The sequence below is a fragment of the Equus przewalskii genome, chromosome 12, assembly GCF_037783145.1.
Source record: "Equus przewalskii isolate Varuska chromosome 12, EquPr2, whole genome shotgun sequence".
NCBI classification, from domain to species: domain Eukaryota; kingdom Metazoa; phylum Chordata; class Mammalia; order Perissodactyla; family Equidae; genus Equus; species Equus przewalskii.
Window position 1 is genome coordinate 19,041,466 of NC_091842.1, and position 27,427 is coordinate 19,068,892.

General features: G+C 50.2%; 3 protein-coding genes across 13 annotated transcripts; 1 reads left to right on the forward strand and 2 right to left on the reverse strand.

The window, feature by feature from the left end:
• Window positions 1–238: 238 nt before the first annotated feature.
• Window positions 239–1,410, reverse strand: AHSP (alpha hemoglobin stabilizing protein). 3 transcript variants are annotated; one of them, XM_008514360.2, is made up of 3 exons: window positions 1,034–1,410; window positions 834–908; window positions 239–608 (listed from the first exon to the last, which is right to left on the reverse strand). In XM_008514360.2, exons 2-3 carry the CDS (start codon window positions 906–908, stop codon window positions 405–407), a joined length of 279 nt encoding a protein of 92 aa, XP_008512582.1. In that variant the 5' UTR covers window positions 1,034–1,410; the 3' UTR covers window positions 239–404. The 3 variants fall into 3 exon arrangements, with proteins under 3 accessions (XP_008512582.1, XP_070424033.1, XP_008512577.1); XM_070567932.1 differs by having other exon boundaries at window positions 1,085–1,199; XM_008514355.2 differs by having other exon boundaries at window positions 834–911; window positions 1,034–1,174.
• Window positions 1,411–5,877: 4,467 nt separating this feature from the next.
• RUSF1 (RUS family member 1) lies at window positions 5,878–21,606 on the forward strand. 8 transcript variants are annotated; one of them, XR_011524741.1, is made up of 14 exons: window positions 5,965–6,326; window positions 6,540–6,654; window positions 11,110–11,155; window positions 12,806–12,838; window positions 12,928–13,033; window positions 15,321–15,422; window positions 17,692–17,762; window positions 17,840–18,024; window positions 18,106–18,163; window positions 18,579–18,649; window positions 19,315–19,458; window positions 19,568–19,645; window positions 20,135–20,409; window positions 21,336–21,606. XR_011524741.1 is itself a non-coding variant. In XM_070567925.1 (14 exons), the coding sequence occupies exons 1-14, from the start codon at window positions 6,027–6,029 to the stop codon at window positions 21,454–21,456; spliced, it is 1,509 nt and encodes a 502-aa protein (XP_070424026.1). In that variant the 5' UTR covers window positions 5,970–6,026; the 3' UTR covers window positions 21,457–21,606. The 8 variants fall into 8 exon arrangements, 6 of the variants coding, with proteins under 6 accessions (XP_070424030.1, XP_070424026.1, XP_070424028.1 ...); XR_011524740.1 differs by having other exon boundaries at window positions 5,970–6,326; window positions 20,076–20,409; XM_070567925.1 differs by having other exon boundaries at window positions 5,970–6,326; window positions 20,331–20,409.
• SLC5A2 (solute carrier family 5 member 2) lies at window positions 20,301–27,238 on the reverse strand. 2 transcript variants are annotated; one of them, XM_070567921.1, is made up of 14 exons: window positions 26,973–27,238; window positions 26,331–26,402; window positions 26,150–26,254; window positions 25,088–25,252; window positions 24,672–24,777; window positions 23,854–23,934; window positions 23,469–23,698; window positions 23,021–23,156; window positions 22,668–22,775; window positions 22,372–22,522; window positions 22,080–22,248; window positions 21,790–22,005; window positions 20,865–20,994; window positions 20,301–20,778 (listed from the first exon to the last, which is right to left on the reverse strand). In XM_070567921.1, exons 1-14 carry the CDS (start codon window positions 27,096–27,098, stop codon window positions 20,552–20,554), a joined length of 2,022 nt encoding a protein of 673 aa, XP_070424022.1. In that variant the 5' UTR covers window positions 27,099–27,238; the 3' UTR covers window positions 20,301–20,551. The 2 variants fall into 2 exon arrangements, with proteins under 2 accessions (XP_070424022.1, XP_070424023.1); XM_070567922.1 differs by lacking the exon at window positions 26,150–26,254.
• Between the last annotated feature and the right edge of the window lie 189 nt (window positions 27,239–27,427).

Below are 27,427 nucleotides of genomic sequence, written 5' to 3' on the forward strand. Positions count from 1 at the left end.
TCTTTTTTTCTACCATCCCTCCCCCTAGCACTTTTTCTTTAGTCTCTGCCTGCTTGGCCCCTCCTTCAGCCTATTTTAGTACTGCTCAGTGTTACTGCTACCTCTTAAAGCTGCTAACCTCTGCTCTAAAGAATGAAATCTCCAAGATCACATCTAGGAAGCAGGGCTGAAGGAAAAGGGACCAACTGCCTCCACAAGTCAGGGACTGACAAGCAAAGAAGAGCCCAAGAGCCAGGAAGACCAGCAAAACCAGTAGTCCTCTTTATTGAGTGTCAAGGTAGAGTAACACTATGAAAGGGAAAGAGCCCAAGGACTTGAAGAATCCAGAGGCAGGATTGAAGGTTTCTTGGAGATGCAAGCCTGGGTCTCTGGGCTAGGAGAAAGGCCGTGGGTGATCTGAGTGCTCACAAGGACTTCAGGAAGGCCCTATATTTGGCCAGGAAAGGGGCAGACAGGATATTCAGCTCTTGCCGAAGTTCCTGCAGAGCCCTGTCCTTCTCTTGCTGCTCCCCCACCACCTGCCGCCTGTAATAGTTGATGTAGAAGTTCACCCAGTCATTCACCACGGTCACCATGGCCTCTTCAGAGACAGGAGGATCAGAGAAGACCTGGGGGTAGGGGAGATTTGCCCCGGGAGAATGTGGTCAGCAATGTGATTCAGGAATAACCCATAAACTCTGACATCCTCTTTTCTCTGGTTTGTATTCCCTGTCTCTAATTATTTCCCTCAACTCCACCATTACTCTCCCAGCTCCAAATTTTTCTCCCTTCTCTGCCCTCACCCACCCCCAGTACTCCAGACTTGTCCTTTGAAATGGAGTACCTGGGCTTACCTGCTGATTTAGCAGAACATTAAATTCCTTAATTGCTGTGGAAATGAGATCCCTGTTAGCCTGAAGAAGGGCCATCTGCTTGGTTAAAGAAGGAGACAGAATTTAAGTATCCTTTTCCCTCATCCCTGGGTATTTCCCCCAATTCTCTTACTCCCCTTAAAGATCACTGGTGCCCTGCAGGGCCACCTCCCCTCCAATACCTTTCAAATCCTGCCGTGCTCTGAGATGACGTTTCTCCCAGGTTGGCTCACCTTCAGGTCCAACAGCACAATGTATGTCTCACTCACACTTTTCAGGATATGTATGTCCCTCGGTGCCAAGCTAGATGTAGACAAGGAGACAAGTGCAGGCCTGAGAGGGAAACGCCCTGCATCTAGGACCTGAGGGAGGGTGATAGGTCAACCAGGGGAGGGGAAGGAGGGAGAGGCTTCCCCGAAGTTAGAAAGATAGCAAGGCCAAGAATAACAGATAAGTGGGCAGCCCCAGGAAACCTTGCCTTCTGCCCCACATCCCAGTATCCAGGCTCCAAATGATAACAAAACTGACTAACAGTATGATGATATATATCATCATAGATGATATATTAGTAGCAGCTTACATTACATTTATCATTTGTGCCAGGCACTGTTTCAAGCATTTCAAGCATCAAACACCTTAATAGGTATTTATCCTTATTAAAAAATCCTATTAGACAGGTGCTAATAATAGCTAGATTTTGTAGATGAGCCATCTGTAAGACGTGGGGACCGGACTCTACCAGGCTGCACGCCACAAGAACAGAGACACTTCTGTCTGTTCTCTACGATATCATCAGGTACTCAACAAAGCAGAAATACTCTTTTTCTTCTTTTTAAATATTTTCCTAATGTTTTCTATTTTTGGTAGATGTTTTTCAAATTTCAAAATCACCACATACTAATTAAAATAAATGAAACAATACAAAAGTGTGCACTGAAAATGATCATTTTTGCTTCCTCCTCCAACAAAGTAACCAGTGTTAAAAATGTGTGAATTTCCTGTCACATCTTTCTGCATTCAAAAACCAATATACATAGGTACCTATACACTCACAGAGGTTTCATTTGCTTTTTTGTTTATAGCATTTTCTTAATTAACATGCAGCAAAATTGATTCCCTTTTGATATATAATCTATGAATTTTAATATATAGATTCACATAACTATTACCACAATCAGTATAAAGAACATATCCATCACCCCAAAAAACTCCTTTGTGCTACCCGTTTGTAGTCTTCCCCACTCCCATCCCTAAACCCTGCCAACCACCGACCTGTCCTCCATCACTGCAGTTCAGTGTTTCTGAAGATGTCCTATAATGAAATCGTACAGTCCTTTGAGACTAGCTTCTTCCGCTCAGAATAATACACTTAGGGTTCAGCCAAGTTGTTGCAAGTAAAAGTAAGTTGTTTCTTTTCATTGCTGAGTGTGCATCATGCATGCATAACAGCTTGTTTATTCATTCACCCACTGAAGGACATCTGGATTGTTTGCAGATGTGGCAAGCATGAATAGAGCTGCTGTAAATATTTGTGTACAGACTTTTGAGTGAACATGTTTTCATTTATCTAGAATAGAAAATATTTGTTACCACTAGGAGAAATAATTGCAATACAACCTGACAAAGAACATGTATACAGAATTCATAACAAACGCTTATAGTTCAATAAGACAGCCCAGTTCTTTAAATGGCCAAAGGATTAGAAGAGGCACTTCACAAAGAAGATATACAAATAGCCAATCAGCACAGGAAAAGACATTCAACATTATTTCTCATCAGGGAAATACAAATTAAAGCTACAATGTGCTACCACTACAATGACTACAATTTTAAAAGACTAATTAAGTGTTGATAAGGATATGGGACAACTAGAATTTTCATACATTGCCAGTGGGAGTGTAAAATGGTACAAACACTTTGGAAAACAATTTGGCAATTTTTTACAAAGTTCAACATACACTTACCACATGATCCAGCAATTGCATTCCTAGATGTTCATGAGACATGAACATACATGTCTACAAAAATACTTCCATGCAAATGCATATGTTCACAGCAGCTTTATTCATAATAACCAAACACTGGAAACAACCCAAATGTCCAATAACCAGTGAATGGATATACAAATTGTAGTATATTCATACATTGGAATACGACTCAGCAATAAAAAGGAATAGACTAATGGTACTCATGACAACATGAATGAATCTGAAAATCATGCTGAGCAAAATGGGGGGGACTTGTACTGTGGAATGTACTGGGGGGACTTGGGGAGAAAAAGCAGAAAAAAAAGAGTGTATCTTTCTATTATTTTTATAATTCTCAAAAAGAATACAAAAGAAAAAAGAAAGAAAAAAGATGGTGTAGTTCTAAAATCATCAGCCTCAAATTTGAATCCTGCGTCAATGCCTAGAAGAGTAGCAGCTGCTCACTAAATATTTGTTGAATGAATGAATAAATGAATGAATGCTTTTGCCATTTTTCAGCTCTGTAACCTTGGTGAAGTCACTTCACATATATAAGCCTCAGTTTCCTCATCTTGTAAAGGAGGAATAAAATGCCTACTTTACAAGAAGCTATTGAGAAAATAAATTCGTTCCCTCCACAAATAGGTACTCGGCACCTACCTTGTGCAAGGCACTGGCACAAGGCACTGGGAATTTATCAGTGCCAAAGATGAAGCGCCTGTCCTCCTGGAGCTTATGTTCCAGTGGGGGTGGTGAGAGGATGATGAGGGACGAAGTCTGAGAGAGGGCAGGGCCCAATCTACAGAGCTTTGTGGGCCATGACAAGAAGTTTGTGTTTTCTTTTTTTTTTTAAAGATTGGCACCTGAGCTAACGACTGTTGCCAATCTTCTTCGTTGTTTTTTTTTTTTAATTGCTTTTTCTCCCCAAATCCCCCCAGTACGTAGTTGTATATTTTAGTTGTGGGTCCTTCTAATTGTAGCATGTGGGATGCCACCTCAACATGGCCTGATGAGCGGTGCCATGTCCGTGCCCAGGATCCAAACAGGCAAAACCCTGGGCCGCCGAAGTGGAGTGCGTGAGCTAAACCACTCGGCCACCAGACTGGCCTCTGTGTTTTATTTTCAAGTGTGAAGAAAAGCCATTGAAGGATTTGGAGGAGAATGTTCTTCCATAAAAGTAACAGGAAGCCACTGAAAGGTTTTAAGTGGGGGAGTTTTAGGCTGCATGGAGAGTGGACTGTAAGGGGGCAGGAGCAGAAGTGGGGAGACCGATGAGGATGAAGTCAAGGAGACGTGCAGCTGGGAGTATCCTGCCCAGTGTTTGGTATACCATCAAATGCAGGCTACCAAGAGGTCTCATAGGGTAGAAGAGGGACCATCACTCATCTCTTTGTCAAGCCACTGATCTGGACACTGAAGCCACAAAGAAGTGTATGATACGTCCTTGTCCTCAGGCACTTACAGTCCACTTGGGAAGATAGGAAAGAGGTACCTAGTAAAACCATATACAAACTGGGCTAAATAAGTCCTACAATGAACAAGGGTCTCTGAGCAGGGAGAGGTCAACTTGCACAATGGTGGTCAGTAAAGCCAAGAAGGTCCTTAAGTAGCATGACCATATCTCTCAGTTCACTCAGGACAGCTCTAATCTATTATCCCAATGTAATTATTAATAGTGCCTCCTTTAATGACACTCTCAAAAATCTTGATTTGGACAATAAATTATATGGTGATGCTAGTCATGAGGGCCATTTGACCTGCCTCATATGGAGCAAAGGGCCTCACATTTGAATACTTGACATTAACCCCAAATAATGGCCAACACTTAAATAGCATGTACCATGTGCCAAACATAGTTTAAGAGTTTTCCACATATGACTCATGTAATCCTCATCTTGACACTATGCGTTAAGAATTAGTATTATTCTCATTTTACAGATGAAGAAAGTGAAGGACAGAGAGGCAAGAAACTTGCCCAAAGATCTCACAGATACTAAGTGACAGAACTAAGGCCCTCTGATGGAATTCATTCATAGAGGTGGGCCTCCGAGTTCAATACACTCACAGAAGCTAACATTTAAAATATTTCATGTTTCTAAACCCTTCAATTTTTCACTCTAACAGGAAACTCAAAATTAAAAAAAAAAGAAAAGAAAAGAAAAAAGAAGTGCCCAGTGTCTATCTCAGCCTCAGAGAGACTCTACAGGTCTCAGATAAGATGAGGTGGAGTAGAAGGGTGTTCCAGGCTGAGGAACCAGGATATTTTATTTTCTGATAAAAAGAGGGCACTTTTAGCAAATTTCTACTTTGGAGTCAGTACATTGCACTAGATGGGAAGGAGAAAGGGAGAGAGGGAAAGAGAAGAAGGGGTGAGTTGGGAGGGAGAGAAACATTCTGACTTTAGACTCTCCCCCCAACTTCATGGACCATCTCCCCCACTAAACACACAAGAACTTCTTGTCTATTTCTCTTGTTTTCTGACACTATTAACTGCAATCCCTTGATTTTCTCATCCTCAGATGTCTTTAGGTTCCTTTGAGAAATAATACTCTTTCAGTCTTGGGGAAGGCTGAAGGACAGAGAATCTCTAGTGGAGGGCCAGAGACGCCCAGAAGAAAAACAAAAACAAACAAAAAGGGAAGCTTAACAGCGCCTCAGGGATCACCTGGTCCAACTTCTCATCATGCGTTCGTTCGTTCATTCATGAATATCTTTTAAGCACCTACCATGTGTTACGTAGCGGAGATAAAATAAGGAGTAAAATATAGTCCCTGGCCTCACAATAAAGAAGGCAACTAAGACGCAGAGAAGGACACTGACTTGACCAAAGTCACACAGCTAAAAATTCTGTGGCCGCACCGGGTCTCGAACACAACAGTTCCCTAGGGACGCCCTTTTTCCTTCTCCCCATAGCTGGAAGTTGTAGGTCCTAGGAGTCCAGGGCTAGGCGGGTCAAAGGGCCCCCATGACTCCCGGGGCGCAGCTACAAAATGCTACAAAGAACAAACGCCAGGATCCGCCCCGAGGTGTCCGAGGCGAGGCCCGGAGGTCAGAGAGGAAGAGTCTGGTTCCTGGGCTGGACAGACGAAGACAGAGGCTGGTAGCCCTTTCGCAAAGGAAGATTGCCCCTCTGCAGCCGCCGTAGTCGAGCCGGAAATGTCATTTGGCCACGTTTCCAGCTACACGGGGCTGCAGGGAGAGAGCCGCTATGGCTGACGGCGCGAGCCTGGAGGCCCGGCTGTGCTCGGAGCAGTACGGCTCCGGGGCCGCCCGGGGCTGCTGCGCCGCTGTCGACGGGAGCCTGCAGTGGGAGGCCTGGGGGTGGCGCTGGTGGGGGTTCTCTGGGGCTTTCACAGCAAAACCCGAAGGACCAGATGGGGGCGGAGAGGGGGCTCCCGCGACCGCCTCAGCACCTCTCTCCCGGCTCCTGGCCTTGTTCCTGCCACAGGGCTTCCCCGATAGCGTCAGCCCGGACTATCTGCCCTACCAGCTGTGGGATTCTGTGCAGGTCAGCCCGGCCGACTCGGGTAGGGGGCGGCATGTAGTCGGCGGTGAAGGAGGCAATACGGGCCACCTCTCCTTGCCTGTTTATAGACTGGAGAAGGAGGCCCAGAGCAGAGCTGTAACGTGTTCCAGGTCACACACCAAGGAGAGCTGAGAATAGAACTTAGATTCCCCGTGCTCCTGCGCCCACTCCTCACCCCCTTCTTTTCTCCTGCAGGCCTTTGCTTCCAGCCTCTCGGGCTCCCTGGCCACCCACGCAGTCTTGCTAGGCTTAGGGGTAGGAGACGCAAAAGCCTCTGTTTCAGCTGCCACGGCCACCTGGCTCGTGAAAGGTGAGCTTGGACCATGGAGCCTCACCTGTCACTGCTCTCAGCCCTCCCATCTCCCTGGCCCCTTTTTCTCCGACTGCGCATACCCCTCCTTTCACCCCTGCCAGTGTTCTGGCTTCTAGCTTTGGGCTGTGATATTTATGGACTCGTGCCTGATTAGATGCGGAAGCCAAGTCTCCCCAGTGCCTAGAACAGTGCCTTGTACCCTGTTAAAAAACAAAATTTGACTGAGTAAATTTTAAAGATCTTGTTGGCTTTATTCAACAATTAATTAATCGCCCACAGCTACAATACCTTCATCCTGAGCACCAGCCTTGCAACCGCACTCTGTTCCCCATAAATACTGGTCAGAGTCCCTAAATCATCTGCGGCCCAGATCCCTAAGTTAACTGTCCCCTCTCCTTTATCCCTAGTCTCTTTGTGGAGGACTGCATAAAAGTGTGGTTATTGGATAAAACTACCAGCTGCCTGGTGTGGAGGAAATCGATTAGTTCCAGAAAAAAAAATTGTGTAGTTGATCCTGAGTAGGGGGAGAGGAGGTTCTGGGAAAGATGAAAGGCATCTTAGATCCTCTGGGACACTAGATGATGCTGTAAATAGCAATTATAGTAACCATCTGTTGAATGTACAACTTTTTGAAAAACCACTTAAAAAAAGTTACATTTTGGTACCATGGCACCTAGAGAGTGAAGTAGAAAAGAAAAGGGAAACTGTTCCACATCAGGAGAGCCCATAGCTCTCTCCACTGTCCTTTGTCTTTCACTACTGTTCCCCCTGGAGGTTTAAATCAGACCTAAGGTAAGGCTCCTTCTATTCCTAGCATCAGCCTGGCCACACCTCTGGTGAGCCTCCCTGGATCTCTTAGAGAATCAAGAGGCTCCTGCTTACACCTTTACCATTAAGACTGAGCAAACTGGCCAAATGTGAGTCACCTTTGAAAAGAAACTTTCTCTAATGGTACATTCAGTGGAGAAGTGGTGATCTGTGACTTGTCCTAACTGTCTCTTCTTTTAATAATCATAGTTCACACAAACAGTTCTTATTGTATGCCAGTCTTTAAATGTACTGTCTCAGTCTTCACAATAGCTCTAAGATAGGTAGTATTGTCATTATCCCCATTTTATAGATGAGGAAACTGAGGCACAGAAAAGTAACTTGCCCAGGGTCACAGCCAGTAAGTGGTAGGGAATGGATTTGAACCCAGGAGGGTTAGTTCCAGAGTCCACATTTTCATACCACCACACTGAGCTTGGTTTGGATCTTTTCCGTTGCTCTCCTATTGGCTAAGTGTTTGAAATGCAGCAGGAGCTAGGGTCAGTAGCTGGTGTTTTCATGTCATTTCTAAGCCTTATCACCAACATGTTGCCTATATATGTCCAACTCAGGCAGGTTATTAAGAAAAAAATAAGACCACGTAAGATATGAAAATATCCACTTACTTTAGAGCCTGTTGTTGACATTAGAAGAAGCCTTCTTAGGAGAGATTTTACAAACTTATTTGCATCAAACATGGGAAATTTGTATGCGGAGCTTTATACAAGAAACTCCCTTGGAATTTTTTGGTATGGTCATTTTCAGTTACAGATCTCTTAATGGAACATGATGTTAATTGTCATAATTAACAATAGTAATACTACTGGCAGCTAATTTTTTTTTGAAGAAGATTAGCCCTGAGCTAACATCTGCTGCCAATCCTCCTCTTTTTGCTGAGGAAGACTGGCCCTGAGCTAACATCCATGCCCATCTTCCTCTACTTTCTAAGTGGGACGCCTGCCACAGCATGGCTTGCCAAGCGGTGCCATGTCCGCACCCAGGATGCAAACAGGGCAACCCCGGGCTGCTGAAGCGGAATGTGCAAACTTAACCACTGTACCACTGGCCCGGCCCCTGGCAGCTAATACTTTGACAGCCTACTGTATGCCAGACATTTTACACACTTAGATGTAATATGTAATTTAATCTCTGCAGCAGCCATATTAGGTAGATGCCATTATTAATGGGCTTTTCAGAGGGGAAAGCTGAAGCTCAGAGAGATTTACTAACTTGCCTAAGGTAACATGGGGCCATGATTTGGATCCAAACTGACTGACTCCTGGGTGCCACTCACAACCACCACCCTCTTGCCACTTGGGATTTTAGGGTGGAGCCAAGTACAATTTGTGGGCAAATGATCCCTTAGTAGGACTCAAAAGTTTCTAGATCCTACAGCTCAGCTAATTGTGAGGCAAAGAAGAGCAGGTGGGAATTAAGTTGACTAGTCTAGTGGATAGTGTTGACTGTCAGATAATAGGGAGAATGTGTGTCATTACCGCCTACTCGGGTCAACCTCCAGATTCTGCCAAGGTCCCTGCAGCCTGCTTCTAATAAATGAATAGAGCCCCTTTCTGCCAAGTGGCCATTATATGTAGGACATACATCTGATTGGATATGAGTACAGTCAAAGGGAAGAAAAATAGAGTCTGGCCCAGTGAGCTCTCCCTCAACCAGTACAAGTCATCTTGCCATGTTCAGAGTTACTAAGTTGATCCAATACAAGAATCTTAAACAGAACAAGGAAAATTTTGTGTAGAATAAAATGTAGTTGAAGGGAAGAGGGTGAGGTGAGTGACAGAGGGAGGAGGCCTATAAAGCCACCCTGATGGGTGTTACTTCCAGGGACATATAAGGGACAGAAATGGAGAGACGGCAGGCTGGATGGGAGATGTGTTGTACACATGCCTTCTCTGAATGAGGTGGCTGCTCAGCCTCAGCCAACTGCGGCAGTAAGGGAAGGCAGGCCCAGTGTTGCCATTCTTCAGGTTCTTCCAGAAAAGCTAGAAATCCAGATTTTCTTGTAAAAAGTCCCATTTTTGTCCACCTGTCTCCTGTGAGCTTCAGTTGCTTTGTGAAAAGGAATGCTCCCTCTCAAGTTCCTAGGATTTTTGTGAAGACTGAAAGACATAGGTATTTCAGGTGTCCACCAGAGTGCCTAGTGGTCCGGGGTTGGGTAAAGATGTCTACTTAGAAGGCCTGAATGCCCAAGGATGGAGGTTGTGGCAAGGGGTGAGTACATCTCTTTCCAGTGGAGAATGGGGGAGGCTAAACCTCTGTCCCCACCTTTATACGTTGTGGGAAGCTCCCAACCCTCCTTCCTACAACGTAGTTTCCCTTCTCTCTGCATCCCTCACTTAAAGGTCCATGCCCTCAAGCTCAAACAAGTTGGGAGTCCTCTGCCCACCATATCTGTCCTTTCCTGTATGAGGCCTTCCCAGTTGTTTGGTTCTAGAACAGTTCTTTGTGATCCCCCTGTTGAACTTAACGAGCGCTACTCTCAGTATGAGGTATAGTCTAAATCAAGGGTTGGCAAACTTTGTGTAAAGGACCAGATGATGAATATTTTACACTTTGCAGACTATAGTTTCAGTCAGAGCAACTTGATTCTGCCATTTTGTCATGACAACAGCCATAGACAATGTGTAAATGAATGGGCACAGCTGTATTCCAATAAAACTTTGTTCTGTAGAAACAGGGAGTGGAAGCCCGCAGGCCACAGTTAATTGATGCTTAGTCTAAATCAATGTTTCTCACACTGATTGCTGTCTGCTTTTGCACTGGATTTTGAGCCTAGAACCATGATTTTCTGGATCACCACTGTATCCCCCATGCCTCATGTAGTGCCTGGCACAGAGTAGGTAGCCAGCAAGCATTTGTTGTATAAATGAAGGTCTAGCTGATTCTGGAGACTTCGCTGACTCTCACTAGCCTAGGGAGGTCTCTCCCTCTGCCTCACATCCCCAGCTCTCTGTCACCAACCTGCAGTTCAAATCCTTTTTATTTATTTATACTCTGATGACCACCTGTGAATTCCCTACCCAACCTAAGAGCTAGAATATCAACAGTAACCTCTGAACTTTCCACACAGGATTTCCTGCCTTTTTTTTTTAATAGTTGTACCATATAGATATATATACCTAAACACTGCATTGTTTAGTTTTAGTTGTTTTAGAGCTTTAGGAAAAGTACATTGTGTTTGAGTTGTCATGGCTTACTTTTTCATGCAAGATTATAATACTAGGATTCATCCATTTTGATGTAAGTAGTTGTAGTCCATTGGATTTTCACTGCTGTCTAATCTGCTGATTGAATGTACCAGAATTTATTTATGCATTCTCCTGTTGATGAGCATTTGCACTATTCCCAGTTTTTTGCTATTATGAACAATGCTGCAAAGAATATTTCTGGTCTACGTCTCCTGGTGTGCATGGGTACATAGTTCTCTTGGGTACATACTGAGGAATTGCTAAGTCTAGGTACTTCTGACCCGATTGTACAGCTATGTCTATCCAGAACTTACCGTACCAGACTGAGTCCCCATGAGCAGTGACCCAAGGTGAATCAGCCATTTCAGTGCCAGGGTTTGCCAGGCCCCACAGCCCCCAAAGGTCTTCCTTGTTCTTTACCAGTGCCTCTCTCCCCCAGATTCGACTGGCATGCTGGGCCGCATCATCTTTGCCTGGTGGAAGGGGTGAGTTTGTCTTCCTGGTAAGCAGCCCTCTGGCTACTCTCCCCAGACAGGGATCATGTCTGTTTCAGTCCTGGCTTTATTTTCAGCTCCCTTCTCTCCTCCAAGTCTCCAGGGGAGGGGAGATTTAGCAATTAAGATTTTCACAGCTAAGGAGTCTTTAGTGAGTGCCCAGTCCCGGTGGCTTGCCCAGGATCACCTAGCAGTAAAGCCACAGAGCCATTGCTATGATCAGATCTGCCTTCAAGAGCACTGATTTGCCACTCTGATGCCCATCATGGAAAAACAGAGAGAGCCACAAGGCTTTATGTGTCTTCTGTTTCCACGTGAAAAAAGAAGCCTGAATGGGACAATGCTTAACCCAAAAGGAATGACTTTACTCCAGAGGCTACTTTGGTGGCTCAGACACTTGGTTGGACTTTGCTGAGCTGAGCAGGGAGTGGGCTTGGGCAGGTCATCAGGATGCTTGCTCTACATGGAATCAGTGTCATTATTTATCGAGAAGGGATTAAGGATCTTGTGCTGCCTGCTTCCTCAGGTCAGTACTGGGCAACCTCAGGAGTGATTTAGTATCTGCCATTGTGATTGTGAGGTTCAGTGACGTAGTTTATGCAAAGTGCTTAGCACATTACATGGCACATAATAAGTCAACACTAGGTGCTATTAACAGCTCTGTGCCTCACAAGCTCCCTATATGTATCAGCCTTAGAACAACTTTGTAGAGTAGGATTAAATGTGTACATTTTACAGATGTGAAGCAGACCTAAAAGAGGGAGGTTACTCACCCAAGTCACGCAGCTTGTAACTAGTGAGATGGGATTTAAGCCTAAAACCTGTACTCTTTCTGTAGTGTCAGGCTGCTTTATGGGGCAGAGCCCTAGACCAGACCCATGTGTTCTAGTTCTCCTTCCAGAGCTCCCCATGTGTGTCCCAGACCCCACCCAGGAATGCTCCCTTTCTCTCCAGGAGATTTGCAAATTAAGAGTTGGGGCTAATGCTGCAAATTCTGACCTGTGCTGGGAGCTGCAACATCTCCTGCCACTGGAATCTTGGAGAATTGGTTGCCAGGTGTTTGTGCATGGGCCAGGGAGTCGCTCTGCCTGGCAGAAGAGGCAGCCATCCTCTTGTGTAATAGAAATATCCTAGGCTTGTATGTCAGAGCCTGGCTCTTTCTCTTGGCCTTTTCCCCGACTCTGCATGTAATCCAAGGGAATTCCTGTCCCCTCTCTGGGCTAGTTATTTGTAACATGTGGGGCTCACACTAAATGTATTGTTTACCAGTCCAAAATGTGTGGACTTCTTGCTGGGTACCCTTGATGAGCAGGAGGAAGAAGAGGAGAGATGGCAGAGGAACCCAGGGGGAGCTTCTCTCAGAAGAGGGGCAAAGGGTGGGGAGCAGCCACAAGGCAATCAGTTTTTTCCTTTGGTGCATCATAGTTAGCAAGGGGGAAATACTAAGTGACCACTGAAAGTCCTCCCAGCTGATGATGGCATTTCAGGCAGCAGTGACAGTGTTGGGACAGATGTCTGGCTGGTGTGTGGGTTTTCCTGAGCCCTTTGGACCTTACCTTGGCCTAAGGATGGCCTGCGCTGCCCACAGGATCCGTTTTCTCCTTAAATCCAAATTGTAAACCAACCTCTCCTCCCCAACAGGAGCAAACTGGACTGTAATGCCAAGCACTGGAGGTGAGGAGGGGCTGGGACAGAGGGGAGAGGCGTTTTCTATTATGAAGTTCTCTTACGTCTGACCTCTAACCTCTGATCCCTTCCTCCAGGCTTTTTGCTGACATCCTCAATGATGTAGCCATGTTCCTTGAGATTATGGCTCCTGTATACCCAATCTGTTTCACCATGATCGTCTGCATCAGCAACCTGGCCAAGGTACCTACCTCTGGAGCACCCCTATACCCAAGATACCTGCCTTGGTGGTGCTGTGGGTGGGCTCACTTGGGGCCCACAAGTAAGCCCAGCCTGGACCTTGTATTCCAGGCACTTCTAGAAGAGTAAAAATGTTCAGATGTTTCTACTTGGACCCAACTATATGATCCTCCTCCAGCCAGACAGACTCTGGTGCCTCAGATAGTCAGTCTAAGGCAGTGTCTGGAGCCACAGGACTGGCGAGGGAGATCTGAACTGAGATACAGAAGTGGTGGTCCAGTGTCAACATCTTGGTACCAACTCTGGCTACCTTTCATTCTTTCAGTAAAATATTTACTGAGTGCCTACTGCATATTTGCCACGGAGTGTGGGCCCTCTCATCTTTGAAAGAAAGCCACACATAATTAAACAAATATTTACAGAATTATAGCTACAGGTATTCCAGATGAGAAGCGTAGGGGGCTTCAAGAGGGTTCAGCAGGGAACCTGGCCTAGTCAGGGGAGGCAGGAAGTCCTCCCCTGCAGCTGCATCTTGAATAGTAAGTTTAAGGTGCCAGGTGGGTGTTCTGAGCAAAGAGAACAGCATGGGTCAAGGTCCAGTGGCCAGACAGAGCACAGACTGGACAGTGAGGCTAGAGGGGCAAGTAGGGTGAATGCGAGCTCTTCTCTGCCAGGCTGCTCACCCTCACAGATCCTTCAGGTTGGCCTCATCCAGTGAGGAAACTGAGGCCTAGCAAGGTTCAGCAAAGAGCTTAGCCTGTCTTCACCACAGGGTTAAGTACCTGGCATAGAGAAAGACTCTTAAGAAGACAGGTAAGATCCATCTCCAAGGCCCATCTGCCTGTTCAGAATCACTTTAGAGCAGTGTGTCTCTACAGGGCACTACTGATGTTTCGGATGCAACAGTTACTTGTGGTGGTGGACATTTACCTTCCCTGGCCCAGGCACTAAATGTCATGCGCACCCCCTCCTCCTCCAGAGCAGGAAACCCCAGAAAAAAATCAGTGCTATAGCTGTGGACCAAGGATTGTGACCTCTGCCTAAATTCTGCACTAAACTCCACCTTTGAGGCCTCAGTCTCTTCATCTGTCAAATAAGGAAATGTAACAGGGCTATAAACTTCCTTCCCCCTTCCCTCCCTACCCTCTCTGGAGTTCCAGTCTCCGTGACTGGCACCTCTGTCCCCCAGGTGCGCCAACCAGGAGCCTGGCTGTCATCCATGCCTTCTCCTCCCTCATCTGTCACCCTCAGCTAAACCTCCATTCAATTCTGTTATTTTTCCCTCCTAAATCTCTCCAGTCTATTCACTCCTTCATCTCCATGTCATCTGGTAATTCCTCATTGCTGAAAAAGCGCAGTTACTTCCTAGGTAGTCTCCCTGTTTCCAGTCTCACCCCTGTTCAGTCCTTCTCAGAGCAGCCTAATAATCCTTTTAAGAGTGGAAATCAAATCAGGTCACTTTCCTGCCCCCATTGCTCTTAGTATAAAGACCTTAACAAAGCTTGCAAGGTTCCATGTGAACAGGTCCAAGCCAGTCACTCCAGCCTCATTTTGCACCACTTTCATTTTACCTTTGAATAAGCTCTGCCTACATAATAACTAGTTTATCATCTATTGATTTTTAAGCTTCATGAGGGCAGGGGTTGTGTCTGAATTATTTCACAGCACCTAAATCTGTGTCTGGCATCTAAAAGATTTGGTAAATATGAGATGAATGAAGGTGATCAATGATCCTCATCAATGAGCTTTACCGTCCTCGATCTCAGAGGGAGAGATCCAGGTGCCATGGGAGGTCAGGGCCACTGGGGTGGGTTTTGAACTGGCCTGGAAGGCTTGCTAGGCCTTCACTAGGGCAGGAAGAGAGTGGAGTTAGTTACAGGCAGGCAAAATTTAAGCATAAAGTTAGAAACCAGACTGGGCCTGGGAGCTCAGCAACAGGGAGGGTACAGCCAAAGTAGAAGTTGGAGGCTGGGGAAGTTGTGGGCTAAGAATGGTCTTTGGGCCTCCACCTTGGGGAAAGAAATTGAGTTTCCTTGGGGCCTTTTCCACAGGGTGGTATGGCAGGCAAACTTTAGTTTTCTCCTGGAACAAGACAGGGGAGGTGGGCCTAGTGGATATAGAGGGTGAGAACAAGATACCAAGGACAACATTCAGGGTTTTGCTGTGGGGTGGCCTAAGACCTGGTCTTGTCAAGCTAGTGTGAGCCATTTACTTGGCTCACCCACAGAAGCACCTATGTTGCCACAGCTCATGGCTTCTCTGACCTTCACTCTTCCCTTTCCCCACCCAGTGCATTGTAAGCGTGGCTGGTGGTGCCACTCGGGCTGCACTGACCATGCACCAGGCCCGGAGAAACAACATGGCTGATGTGTCAGCCAAGGATAGCAGTCAGGTGAGCGGCCGGAATTGGAAGGACGGTGCAGGGGAGGATTGGGGGGTATCACGCCATGCCACAATTTGAGAGTATGGAGAGAAGCACCCGAGTGCTCCTGCGGGTAGGAGTGGGGGACACGCAGGAAGAAATGTAGGTGCCCCAGGCTCTGACTCTCAGGGTAGGTAGTCCAGTATGAGGGCACGGGCTTTGGTGGCAAGTCCAAGCCCCTGCCTGCTGCCTGTGTGGCCAAGAGTGAGCCCTTGCCCTGGCCCTTGCCCACTCTAGCCATAGCCACACACCGTGGGAGGTAGATGTCCTGATCACATGAGGCCCCACATGTTAAAGCACTTAGCAAGTCAAAAAGTGCTCAGCATGTGAGGTGGCTGGGGTCACTGGGCAAAGGCCTCCACTCAGCAGTTTAGCAGGCCCTTCTGGCCCAACCCCTCGGCTGACCAAGGGAGCCTGCAGTAGGGGTAGGGATACCCCTAAGGCTGAATTCTACAGGTATTGGATCCCCCCAAACCCCCATGCTAAGTGCTTATGTGTACTGCATCATTTAACTCTCACACCAACCCTATGAGGCAGATAGTGTTGTTATCCCTGTGTTACAGATGGGGAAAGTGAGGCCCAGGGAGGTCAGAAGTGTGACATGGTTTTCTTTGACACTGAAGGAATTTAGAAACCTCTTTTCTATCCAGTCCTGCTTTCTGGCCTTCTCTTATATTGTTTTGTTCAGTTTCTGTTTTTTGGGTTTGGTTTTTTTTTTGAGGAAGATTAGCCCTGAGCTAACTACTGACAATCCTCCTCTTTTTGCTGAGGAAGATTGGCCCTGAGCTAACTTCCATGCCCATCTTCCTCTACTTTATACATGGGACGCCTACCACAGCTTTTGCCAAGCGGTGCCATGTCCGCACATGGGATTCAAACCGGTGAACCTGGGCTGCCGAGAAGCGGAACGTGCAAACTTAACTGCTGTGCCACCAGGCCGGCCCTGTTCGGTTTCTAAATAGAACTTCATTTAAAAAAAAATTAAGACTAATTCCTTTCAATAATATTAACACAAACTAATATCTATTAAGCATTAACCATGTGCCAAGTATTTCATTTCTGTGAACTTATTAAATCCTTACAATTGTCTTGTGCAGGAGGTACTCATTGTTGCCATTCTACAGATGAGGAACTAAGGCATAGAGAGCTTCAGTCTCCCTGGCTACCCTTGCGCAAGTCCCTTCTTTCAGGAAATGGTTGGACTAGTTCTTCCCTGTTATCTCCCCCATAGGTGGTTAGGAAGGGAGAAATAAGTACAATCCAGGCCCTTCTCTTTAGGATCTCCCAGCTTCATGCCTGTTGTCTCTCACCTGCCCTCTTTCTAACTCCCAGCCCACCTCCGACCCTCAAGCTGTATTTTCCAAGGCCACAGGGCTTCCTCAGTCCATAGAGGCAGTAACACATCACCAGAGCAAGCTAGGACGTGTGCTCAGTCCTGCAGCAGGTCCCTGCTTTCTGCTGATGTTGCTTTGTTGCCACTTAATGTGGCTGCTGGAAATCACTATTCCCATCTAGGGGAGAGGAGGTCCCTCTGCTCCTGAGCTCCCAAGGCCACTGATCCCCAGTTTACTCTCACACCCACAGCCTTTATTTCCATGGCCCACCCCCTTGCCAAGATGGCTGAGTAAGAAGAGCTCTCCAGCCTCAGGCCCACTCTTTCCCAGCACCAACTCTCTTGGGGACCCCATAGTCAGGGGCATCAACCCAGACTCCTCCCTCATGATGAGTTGGGGGCAGGTGGCCTGTGGTCTTTTACCCTAAAGTGTGCTCCGTCAGGCCATCTCTGGCCATCAGGGGGCTCTAATAACACTGATTCTCAAGGGAAGAGGTTTAGATCTTGTACTTTCTTCCTGGGCGATTCCTTGACCCCTTTGCAAAAGTGTCTGCCAATTACTGCATACCAAGGGGCTGGTGGGGGTCAGCCTTTTTAAACTACCAAATAAAAGTAGTTCCCTATTCTGCGGACATTTACTTGCCTGAGTGTAGGGCTACTCAGGTGACTCTTGCAAAACAAAGATAACATTCCAACGGCATTGCATCTACCTGGGCAGGGAAGCAGCTGGTATCTTAAATGACAGCTCACTCACCAAAAACGTTAAAAATTTACTAGGTGCCCTCATCAGTGTAGGGAGCCTTGGGAGGTTCCAGAGGAGGGGGATTGTGATGAAAGGCACTCAAAGATATTCAGTCTAGCCTGGAGGGGAGCCCTCCAACTCCCAATCCCTCTGCCATTTTCCAGGAGACGCTGGTAAACCTGGCAGGGCTCCTGGTCAGCCTCTTGATGCTTCCCCTGGTGTCAGGTTGCCCTAGGTAAGCTGGGATCAAGGGCGGGGAGGAGGTGCCCAGCTAGGCCTCTGCCCACATTGACTACCTCACTCTCTCACCAGCTTCAGCCTTGGTTGTTTCTTCCTCTTCACTGCCCTCCACATCTACGCCAACTACCGGGCAGTCCGAGCCCTTGTCATAGAGACCTTGAACGAAGGCCGGCTCTGGCTGGTCCTGAAGCACTTCCTTCAGAGAGGAGAGGTTCTTGGCCCCACTTCAGCCAATAGGATGGAGCCACTGTGGACAGGTGACCCAACCTGTTTGTCTCAAGTCTTATGTCTCCCAGTCTCTCCCGGTGCCTGGGCATCCTGACTCCAGCTTCCCACAGGTTTCTGGCCATCTGTGTCTCTATCCCTGGGGGTCCCCCTACACCGCTTGATCTCCAGGTGAGTGGCCCAGTGTCTCCCACCTATCACTACTCCCACTCCTCACACATGCTCATTATTCCAATTACATACTGGCTTCCCCTGACCAGGCCCCACCTCTCTGCTCTAGGTTCTTTATCTCTGCTGAACAGACTGGGGGTCAGTATGAGTGCTTGAGGGGAGGAGAATGTGTAACATAGATATAAAGGATGTATTTGTTGGATGAGGAAAGAATGGATAGATGAGGAAAATGGAGGACAGGATGCAGGAAGAAAGGAAGGATGGATGTGGGGTGCATAGGTAATGAGAGAGAGCTGGGAAGCGGGTGAAGGACAGATGAAGTATGGACAGTTATGGTTAACAGGTAGCTGTTCAGTTGACTGGATGGTTGCTCCTACCTTTGCTTTCTCCTCCCCCACTGCACTCTCTCCTTCAGTGTCTCTGAGCTGCAGCAGCTGGTTGAGGGGCACCAAGAACCCTACCTCCTTCGCTGGAACCAGTCACAAAGTAAGTGTGCCACATTCTCCTAGCCTTAGACTCATCCTCCTGGGTTCAGCCTCTCATTCCTCCAGCTCCAAGGCCACAAGGCCTGGACAGTTTGGAGGCTGCCTGGTGTCCTGGAGTGAGCTCTGGACTAAGACTTGACACACAGAAATCATTGCTGCATGCCCCAATGAAATTCACTTTCTCTCTCTGTAAAATGGAGCTAACAATACCTGCCTTCATACCTGCAGTGTTTTTATGAGAATCAAATAAGGTGATTATTTACAAACACTCTATACATTGTAACACACTTACTCAAATAAGATTACGACCTTTGGTTATTTTCTCTCCCATCCGGGGTCACTACTTGAGGAAACAAGTACTAGAGTTTCCTGGTCTGCTAGTTGTGTGCTAAAAGGGGCTTATTTTCACTAGCCATTAAAGACATGCAAAATGAACCCAGCTCAGTGAGCTGCCCTGAAATTGTATTTGGAAATTGGGCATTTCAGTTTGTCCAGAGCACTGGGGAGCAACGGGAGATGAAGTTGGAAAGGAAAGCGTGAGAGATGGCCTTCCATGCCAGGTCAAGGCCTCTGGGGGCAGACAGGGATGAAGCAGCCGTAGCAGGGTTGAGCGTGTTTGGGGAGGTGGCACTTCCCTGGTACCAGTCTGTCCCTGGGTCTCTCCAGACCAGGTACAGGTAGTTCTGAGCCAAATGGCAGGCCCTGAGACCGTCCTGAGGGCCGCCACACACGGGCTGGTGCTTGGAGCCCTGCGGAGAGATGGGCCCCTCCCAAGAGAGCTGGAGGAACTGAGGAACCGAGTACAGGCAGGTAAGCACCTCAAAATCTAAACTGCAGGTGACTAGAATTGGGGTGGAGAAAGGAAGCACTCCCTCTTCAGCTTGCGGACCTGAGAGCTGCTGGTTCTGCAACCCCCTAGGTCTCGCGAAAGAGAGTTGGGTCATCGTCAGGGAGACGCACCATGTGTTGGACAAGCTGTTCCCAAAGTTCTTGAAAGGTAAAAACATCCTTCAGCCCTATGGCTCCTTGGCCTCTGAGGCCTTCTCCCCAGGGGCCCTGCCTACCCCTATCCCCACCCCTCCACCTGGGAGGTGGAAGACCTGGGTTCTCTCTGTGAGCTTAAGTCTGGGCCTCAGTTTCCCTCTCTGCAGGATGGGGAGGTTAGGATGGTCTCCCTGAGGGCTAAGTTAGTGCTGACAGTCTGTGTAATCCCAGTTGGCATTGAAGAACTAGGGGCACGGGGAGGCTCGCAAATTACTGATGATGGCCTTTTATTTAGCACCTACTCAGTTCCACCCTTTTCCGTGTGCTAGGTCAATGAATTCTTGCTGCAACCAGATGAGGTTTTAGCCTTATTTTATGCCAGAGATTACCCAGCAGAAGCAAGGCCATGCCGAGCCTGTGCCACTCCTTAACCCCCTCCCCAGGGTCAGCCCAGAGTCTCCTCCCCCAGGGTCCTGGCAGCACTCCCATGACCTCTCCCCAGGACTGCAGGATGCCGGTTGGAAGACTGAGAAGCACCAGCTAGAGGTGGATGAGTGGAGGGCCACATGGCTCCTGTCTCCAGAGAAGAAATTCTTGTGAGCAGCCCAGACAGAGGTCCAGGTCCCAGGACAGGAGCCTGAAGCAATGACACTTTGGCCATAGCAGAATGTGGGAAAAGCAGCTTTATTTTTACTTAGGGGAACTGCTTGGCAGGTTGGCCAAGACCTCACAGGAAGTGACTGCCAGTCCGATGGAGTGGACCTCAGGCAGAGACAGGTGAAGAGAAGGGAAACCAGGGCCTTCCTACTCCCCCTCCTGCCCCACTCCCATCTCACCACTGCAGGCTCCCCACCCCCACTCATTGTAAGGCTGAGCCCTGCCCTGGCTGTGTGGCTCATGGTGTCCAACACAGTTGGCCTCAGGCATAAAAGCCCCAGAGGAATGTGGCCACTGCCATCATGAGCAGGGCATTGAGGTTGACCACACGGGCCCAGCTCGGGTCCTCACTGATGTCTTCTAGCCGCCTGGCTGCTGCAGCCACCTCCTCCTGGGTGGGAGCTGACAGACTACCTGCCCCAGCCCTGCTCACTCCACAGAACCAGAGCAGGCACTGGCGGAGCAGGCCTGGTGCCGAGGACCGGGACTCTGGGAAAAATTGAGGCCCGATAGTTAGTTTCAGGAAACTTGGTTCACCCAGTTCCCTAGCCCCACCTCCTTGGGCAGTGCCTTACCCTCCATTTCTACTACATGCTCGGGGCACCCGTTCTGTACAGGGGGTGAGATTGGACCTTCCAGCTCATCAGCATCCAGGTCCTCCCGCTTCTCCTTACTGTGCCGGAGACTGAAAACCAGGCGGTGAAGCTGGGGAAGGGTGGGAGCAGGGACCAAGTGGGAGTTCTGTTCCCCGACCCGAGACCCCGAGGTCTGTTGTCCACATTGGCACCCCTAACCTCCTCCCTATCCAGCCTGCACACCCAGCCCAGGCTCAGCTCACTCAGAGCCAACCTTCCATGGCTGTCCTCAAACTAAACCCAAGCTCCTCTTGGTCCTGCTCCCCCCAACCCCCGCTTCATCACCCCAGGTTCCCTGTCTACACTCACAGTTGTAGTACTATACTTTAGACTCTAGTCTTCGAGTCCTTACAGTGTTCCTTCCTGTGGGTATTTGCTCAGTTTCCTCCTGCTGCCTTCCCCCTCTCTAAGGAGGAATCCTGCCCATCGTTCCCGGCCCAGCTCTTTCGTCCTTCCCTCCAGTCAGCCCTGCCCTGGAGCATCTGCCCTGCAGCAGCACAAGACCAAACCCTTTTGTGGGCTTTCAAGATAGTCCTCCGTCTCTCTCAGCCACCAATCACATCCTGTGTGTTTTCAGTCCCAAAGGCCATGCCAAGGACTTTCAGGGGCTTTAATCACTTCCCTCACAATCTTCAAGCCACATCCCCCCAAACCACCTCAAATAAATGTCATTTAAATAAAACATTGTGCCTGCTTTGCAAACGGAACTTCAAATTGGACTCCCAGCCTGCCCTCACCAGCCCTCTATAGAAATTCAGTCCCCCCAGTGGGCATTCCTGGAAGCGGACTGGCAGACTGCTGGTGGAGAGGGCTGCACTAGCCCACACGGTGCATGTTTAGTGCCCCTCCAGAGGCCAGCACTTACGTGCTTGTGCGGGATGGGTGCTGTGCACAGTGAGACTACAAGGGTGAGGAGGCCAGAACAGACGAAGAGCACAATGGCAAAGTAGAGGTAGTGCATGCTGCAGAGGAGCGCTGGGCACCCTGAGGGCCGCACGCAGCTGCCAGAGCCAAAGGAGAACTCCGGAATAAGGCGCGCCAGACCCATCAGCAGGCCCCCAATCAGTCCCCAGAAGGCACCCTGTAGGGGGAGAGAGCATCAGCCTCCTGGGAATGGCCTAGTCCTGCCCCAAGCTCACAACTATGCACACTCACCTTCTCATTGACACGGGGCACAAAGAGCGCTAGCACGAAGACAGCGGACACAGGTGGCGCCAGGTAGCTGGAGACTGCCTGAATATAATCAAATAGCTGCCCGCCCTGCGCTGCCTGCACCACCGGTAGCCAGGCCACCGACACGGCGACGATGAACACCACCCAGAGCCTGCGGTGGGCGGCCATCAGATTTCACTCAGGACCCCCGCCTTCCCCCAAACTTAGGAGTGCTCCCTGTTCCCACACCAGGCTAATTTGTAGGTCAGGAGATGGGAGTAAACCCAGGCCGCACCGTCCTACTAGCAGCAGCTCGCGGTCGCCTGCGCGGGGTCGCAGGCGGGTGTAGATGTCCATGGTGAAAAGCGTGCTGCTGCTGTTGAAGATTGAAGCCAGCGAGGACATGAGCGCTGCCAGCATGACCGCCAGCATGAGTCCGCGCAGACCTGCGGGCCGATGGGAACTTCAGTCTAGGGCCACCAGGGTGTCCTGGGAGGGTGTGGGCTTGGCGAGGGGTGACTCGTCCCAGGGGCAGTCTCCGCAGTGTGCCTGCGCCTGTGAGCAGGGGAAAACCCAGGTGCTCGCCCTCACCATTGGGCATGAGCTTCACGACGAGCCGCGGGTAGGCAATGTTGGAGCAGCCCACCTCAGTGCCGCACACGCGCTTACACACCTCAGGCACCACACACGCCACCTCGTCTGCGGGAGAGAAGGCACGACACGGCTAGGACGGGACCTAGTCTGAGAATTCGGATCCCTGAAGTGGGGACGGGGAATCCTACTGGAAGAAAGATGGGACCCCTGGTGGGAGATGGGGCTGGGTGACCAGATTCCCAAATCTTAGCACGGTAACTGAAATGGGAGACAGGCACCTGAATCCTTGCACAAGAAAGGGGCTGGATAAGGCACAGGACTCTCGGTCGGGGCGGGGAGGAAGACGTTACCCGGGTAAAGAATACGGCTGATCATGCCGGGCATGACCATGAGGAACATGGGCATCAGCTTCAAGTAGCCACACAGGATGCAGCCCGCCTTGATGTGGGTCAGGTTTTTCCCGGCCAGGCAGCGCTGCACTATGACCTGCGACGAGGTGCGTTCAACTACCTGCATCCAGTACCGGATACCCCGTCCCTCGGGCCTTGCCTCAACTCGTCACTTTAATTCAGGGCTCGCCTCCGGCTTAGAGGCGCAAGCAATTCAGCTCAACACACAGACCCTACCTCTTGGATCCGGCTCCATCGGGTTTATCTCCACCCTGGCCCCGTTCCCGCCCCCTCAGACCACGCCTTCGACCTAGCGCCCCGATAGGTTCAGGCTCCACCCATCTCAGCTCCGCCCACAGCGGTTCTGGCTCTGCACCAGCCTTGCTCCCCACCCAAGCACTAACCGCACCTGGTCGCTGCACCAGTACCAGCCTGAGACGATGGTAAGCCCCAGGAGCAGCGCGGGCCACGGCAGGTCCCCCGTCACAGGGTCCCGGAGCAGATGGTAGGAGTCGGGCCGGGGTCGAAAGCAGGAGCTGGAGATGTTGCCCACAGCCGGATCCTCGGACACCGTCAGCGACGTCACTGCCCCCAAGTATTTGTCAAAAAGCCCTGAATACCCTCCTACCTCGTGGAAAGCTGAAACAGCAAGGTCGTCAGGGGACCTGGCGCCTGCGCCAAGGCCCTCCCTAGGACCCACGTGCCAGAGATGCGCAAAGTCCCTGCCCCCAAGTTGAGGGCTCTGCGACCCACGACCTTCGCGCCCCCCCACTCCCCCCGGCCGAGAGCCATACCGTAACCCATGAGGATGAAGGCCCCCACGAGAATGACGAAGGTCTGCACGGTATCCGTGTACATCAGCGCTGCCAGCCCTCCTGCAACGGGCCTGGGTCAGCGGGGATAACCCAGTCAGGCTGCCCCCAGTACCCGCGGTGTCTGTGCAAATTTGGAAAAGGCGCCCCTTCCTGGAGAACAAATTTCAAAACGATGGCCCATTCTCGTGGCTCATGCACTCGGCATTAGGAGTGTGGCTGAGTTTTAGGTTCCCCTGTTGCCTCCTTGGCCAGGCTCCCACGTAAAGACCTCCACTAAAGGCCCCCTTCTAGGCCCCAGGTTTCTCATCTGTGTAATAGGAAGGGGTGATTCTCTAAGGTCCAACTCTCAGTTCCATCCCATCACGGAGACCAGGCCCCTTAAGCCGGCCTTGGCACCAGGCCCTACCCACTCCGGTCCAGGGTCTGGCCTCGGGCCCCACCCCCAGACCCTCTGAACTGCACGGGTTTGGTGAGTGATCCTGGAGACTGGCCAAGTCCCCTCTCCCCTCCCAGGCGTTCAAGAAGAGTAAGAGCTGATAAGTAAAATCTTCCTTTTTGCCCAGGTCCAGCACGGGCTCAGCGCTCAGGAATTCCAGTCCAAATCCAGGGAACAGTGGGGAAAGAGGGAGAGTTTGCTTTCCAAAGATTTAGGTTTTTGTCCTGCTTGGACCACATCACGCTTCAGAACCTCACCACCTCACTTTGCTCTGGTGACTCCCCTAAACCCCGCCCACACATCCACACTCCTAGCGCGGCTCCGGAGCCCGCTCCGTTCCCTAAGCCCCTGCCACGGCCACCTGTCACAGTGTAGATCATGGTGATGCCCAGGAGCGCGATGACAGAGGCATAGATGTTCCAGCCCAGAGCCTGCTGAATGAATACTGCCCCGGAGAACATGTCCACCTTGGGGTAAGCAGCAAGTGCGCAAGTCAGGACCCTGGGGCCAGGGCAGGGTCCCAGGTCCCCCTCCTGCCCAGACCACGACCCTATGTGGCCACGCCTGGAAGGTTCCCTCATTTTTCAATGGCCAGGCCTTCCCAAGTCCCACCCACTGTGGCCACGGCCCCAGAAACCTATCCCTTCCAGGCCCTGCCCCCGCCATGATCCTTACAGTGATTTCTCTTTGATCCCGCTCCCTCCCGGGCTTTCTGGAGACCTCTACTCCGTGGTCCCGCCCTTCCAGGGTCCCGCCCCGCCCACCGCGCCTGCGCACCGAAATCTTGGTGAAGATGTACAGAAAAAGCGAGAGCAAGGACAGGTAGAGGCGGATACGACGGCCCCCGAAGCGCTTGCGCAGGTACTGCGGCATCGTAATGACGCCTGCGGTCAGGTACACCGGCACGAAGAGCCAACCGAGTAGCAGCACCACGAACAGCGCCTGTGGGCATAGCGCAACAGCTCAGGGTGAATCCCCGTCTGAGATCCTGCTGTAAGCGGGCCCTCGCCCCTGAATGGTCTGAGAAACTTCCTTCTCTTCGTGAATGTACTACTCCAAGAAAAGGTCGCACCTGGGGCCCAGAGGACACAACTGCAGACAATGTCCCTAGTCATTAAGGAACAGAGTCTTGACACCTTCTTGGGCCTTTAACTGGAGTCCACCTTGCCCTCCCAGACCATGACCCCTGGCCTGTCCCTCCCAAGATGGTCCCTATCTTCCTCCTCCATGCCCCCCCCCCACCTCCCAACTCCTTCCCCCAGTACATAAACCCAAGCACAGATCCCTCAGCCTGACCCCAGCCTCTGCCAAGCAGCGCTGCCTCCCCTCTCCTCTCCATCCACCCAGACCTTCTGTCCCTCAAGGCTCAGCTCAGAGGCCTCCTCCTCCAGGAAGCCCTGAGCTCAAAGGCCTGATCTCTCCAACCCTCCAAAGTGAGCCTCTGTTCCAGGGCTTCGTTTCCTTCCCATTTCTGCAAGGGCCTTTAATCCAGAGATCCTCACAGGCCACGACTTCAGAGACCATCAGAATAAGCACTTTACTATCTTTGAGGCTGTTCACCCACTTCAGAGGAGTAAATCAAGGCCACAGAGGGTAGTGGCTGGTCCAGGCTCACACAGAAAGTCAGGAGCAGGAACTACCCCTGCCCTGAAAGTGGTCATCTCCTATGTAACCCCTGCCCCAAAGCTGGGCATGTGACCCTCACTCAAAGCCCAACCCCACCCAATTGGGAAGTCCCACCTCCGGGCTCATATCCCCTCTGCCTGGAACCTCCCCAGGTGTGACCCTTCCAGGGGTTCCCACTGAGGGTGGAGGTGATTGGCGCAAAGGGGGCCTCACATTCCACTCAAATCCAGCCACAGCCAAGCCGCTTGCAGCACCAGTCCCCGCCAGGCCCACAAAGTGGCCACTGCCGATGTTGCTGGCAAAGAGAGAGGCCCCAACCTGGGTGGCCAGAGATGGGGGTGAGCCAAGCTGCTTCTCTAGACCTCCTCCCACTCCATAGCCCAGCCTCTCTCACCGGCCACCACACCATGCTTCGTCCCGCCAGGAAGTAGCCTCCGACAGTGCCTCTGTTGGTTCTGCACATGGACTGGGGGACAGGAGTTGGGGGAGACCTGGGTTTGGGGCACATCTTTGGACCTCATTAGCCTCCTCAACACATTCCTCAGCCTTGTTTCAGGCTGAAGATTAACCAATGCTCGGCTCCCCTAATGGTTCACACCCCACCCCACCCCCAACCTCTTCCCAAGCACCCATAGCAACCCAGGCCCTAACCTAATGTCCAACTACCCAAGCCTGAGTGTGGGGAGATTTGGCCTGACTTTTCTAGGGGCCTTGGATCAGGCCTATGGGCTTCATCTGGTAAGCCATAACATGGACAGAGGAACAGAGACCTCATTTAAAGTGTTGTCTCTGATGAAAATCCACTGAGCCTATCAAGCAGCCTAGTCCAAAGCTGAGAAGATGAGGAATGAGTATTGGCTAGGCCTCCCTGAGGCTATCAAAAGACTTTCTTGCCTCCCCCCCCCCCCCCCACCGCCCTGGGTTTCTCCCTCAAATATCCAGACGTCTTGCCCCTGGAACTGCCTGGGTCTCCCTGAGACTTTCCCCCCAGGCCCGAAGAAGCCTGGTCTCTAGGAGCACCACCTCGACTTCTTACCCATAAGCCAACACCAACGACCAGCAGGAAATAAGCAGCAAGGACTAGAATATCAGCAGGGTTGTCAATTAGGACCTTCTGGTCCCCCAGCCCTACTGCTGAGCCTGCCTCTGTGTGTTCCTCCATTCTGCCCAGGATCTGCTCCTCAAGGGACCAGCTCTGGATTTCCCCGGGGGAGGGATTAATGGTTACCTCAGGGGCACTGAGCTGACAAGTCCCCCAGGCCTTGTCGCCCCGCCCCAGCTTTGTTTAGCTGAATCAGTTCACATCAGGGCCAAAGGCTGATCCTGGGGAACTGGACCCTTTCAAGTTCAGGAGCACTCTTTCTTGGTGTTAGCCCCCACCCTTTCCCTGGTGCCCCAGCCTCAAAAATCACTTCTTTCATCCCCTTAAAATGCCTAAACTTCAGCCTTGACCTAGGGAGCCTGGCTGAGCCAGCCCCCTGGTTCTGACTA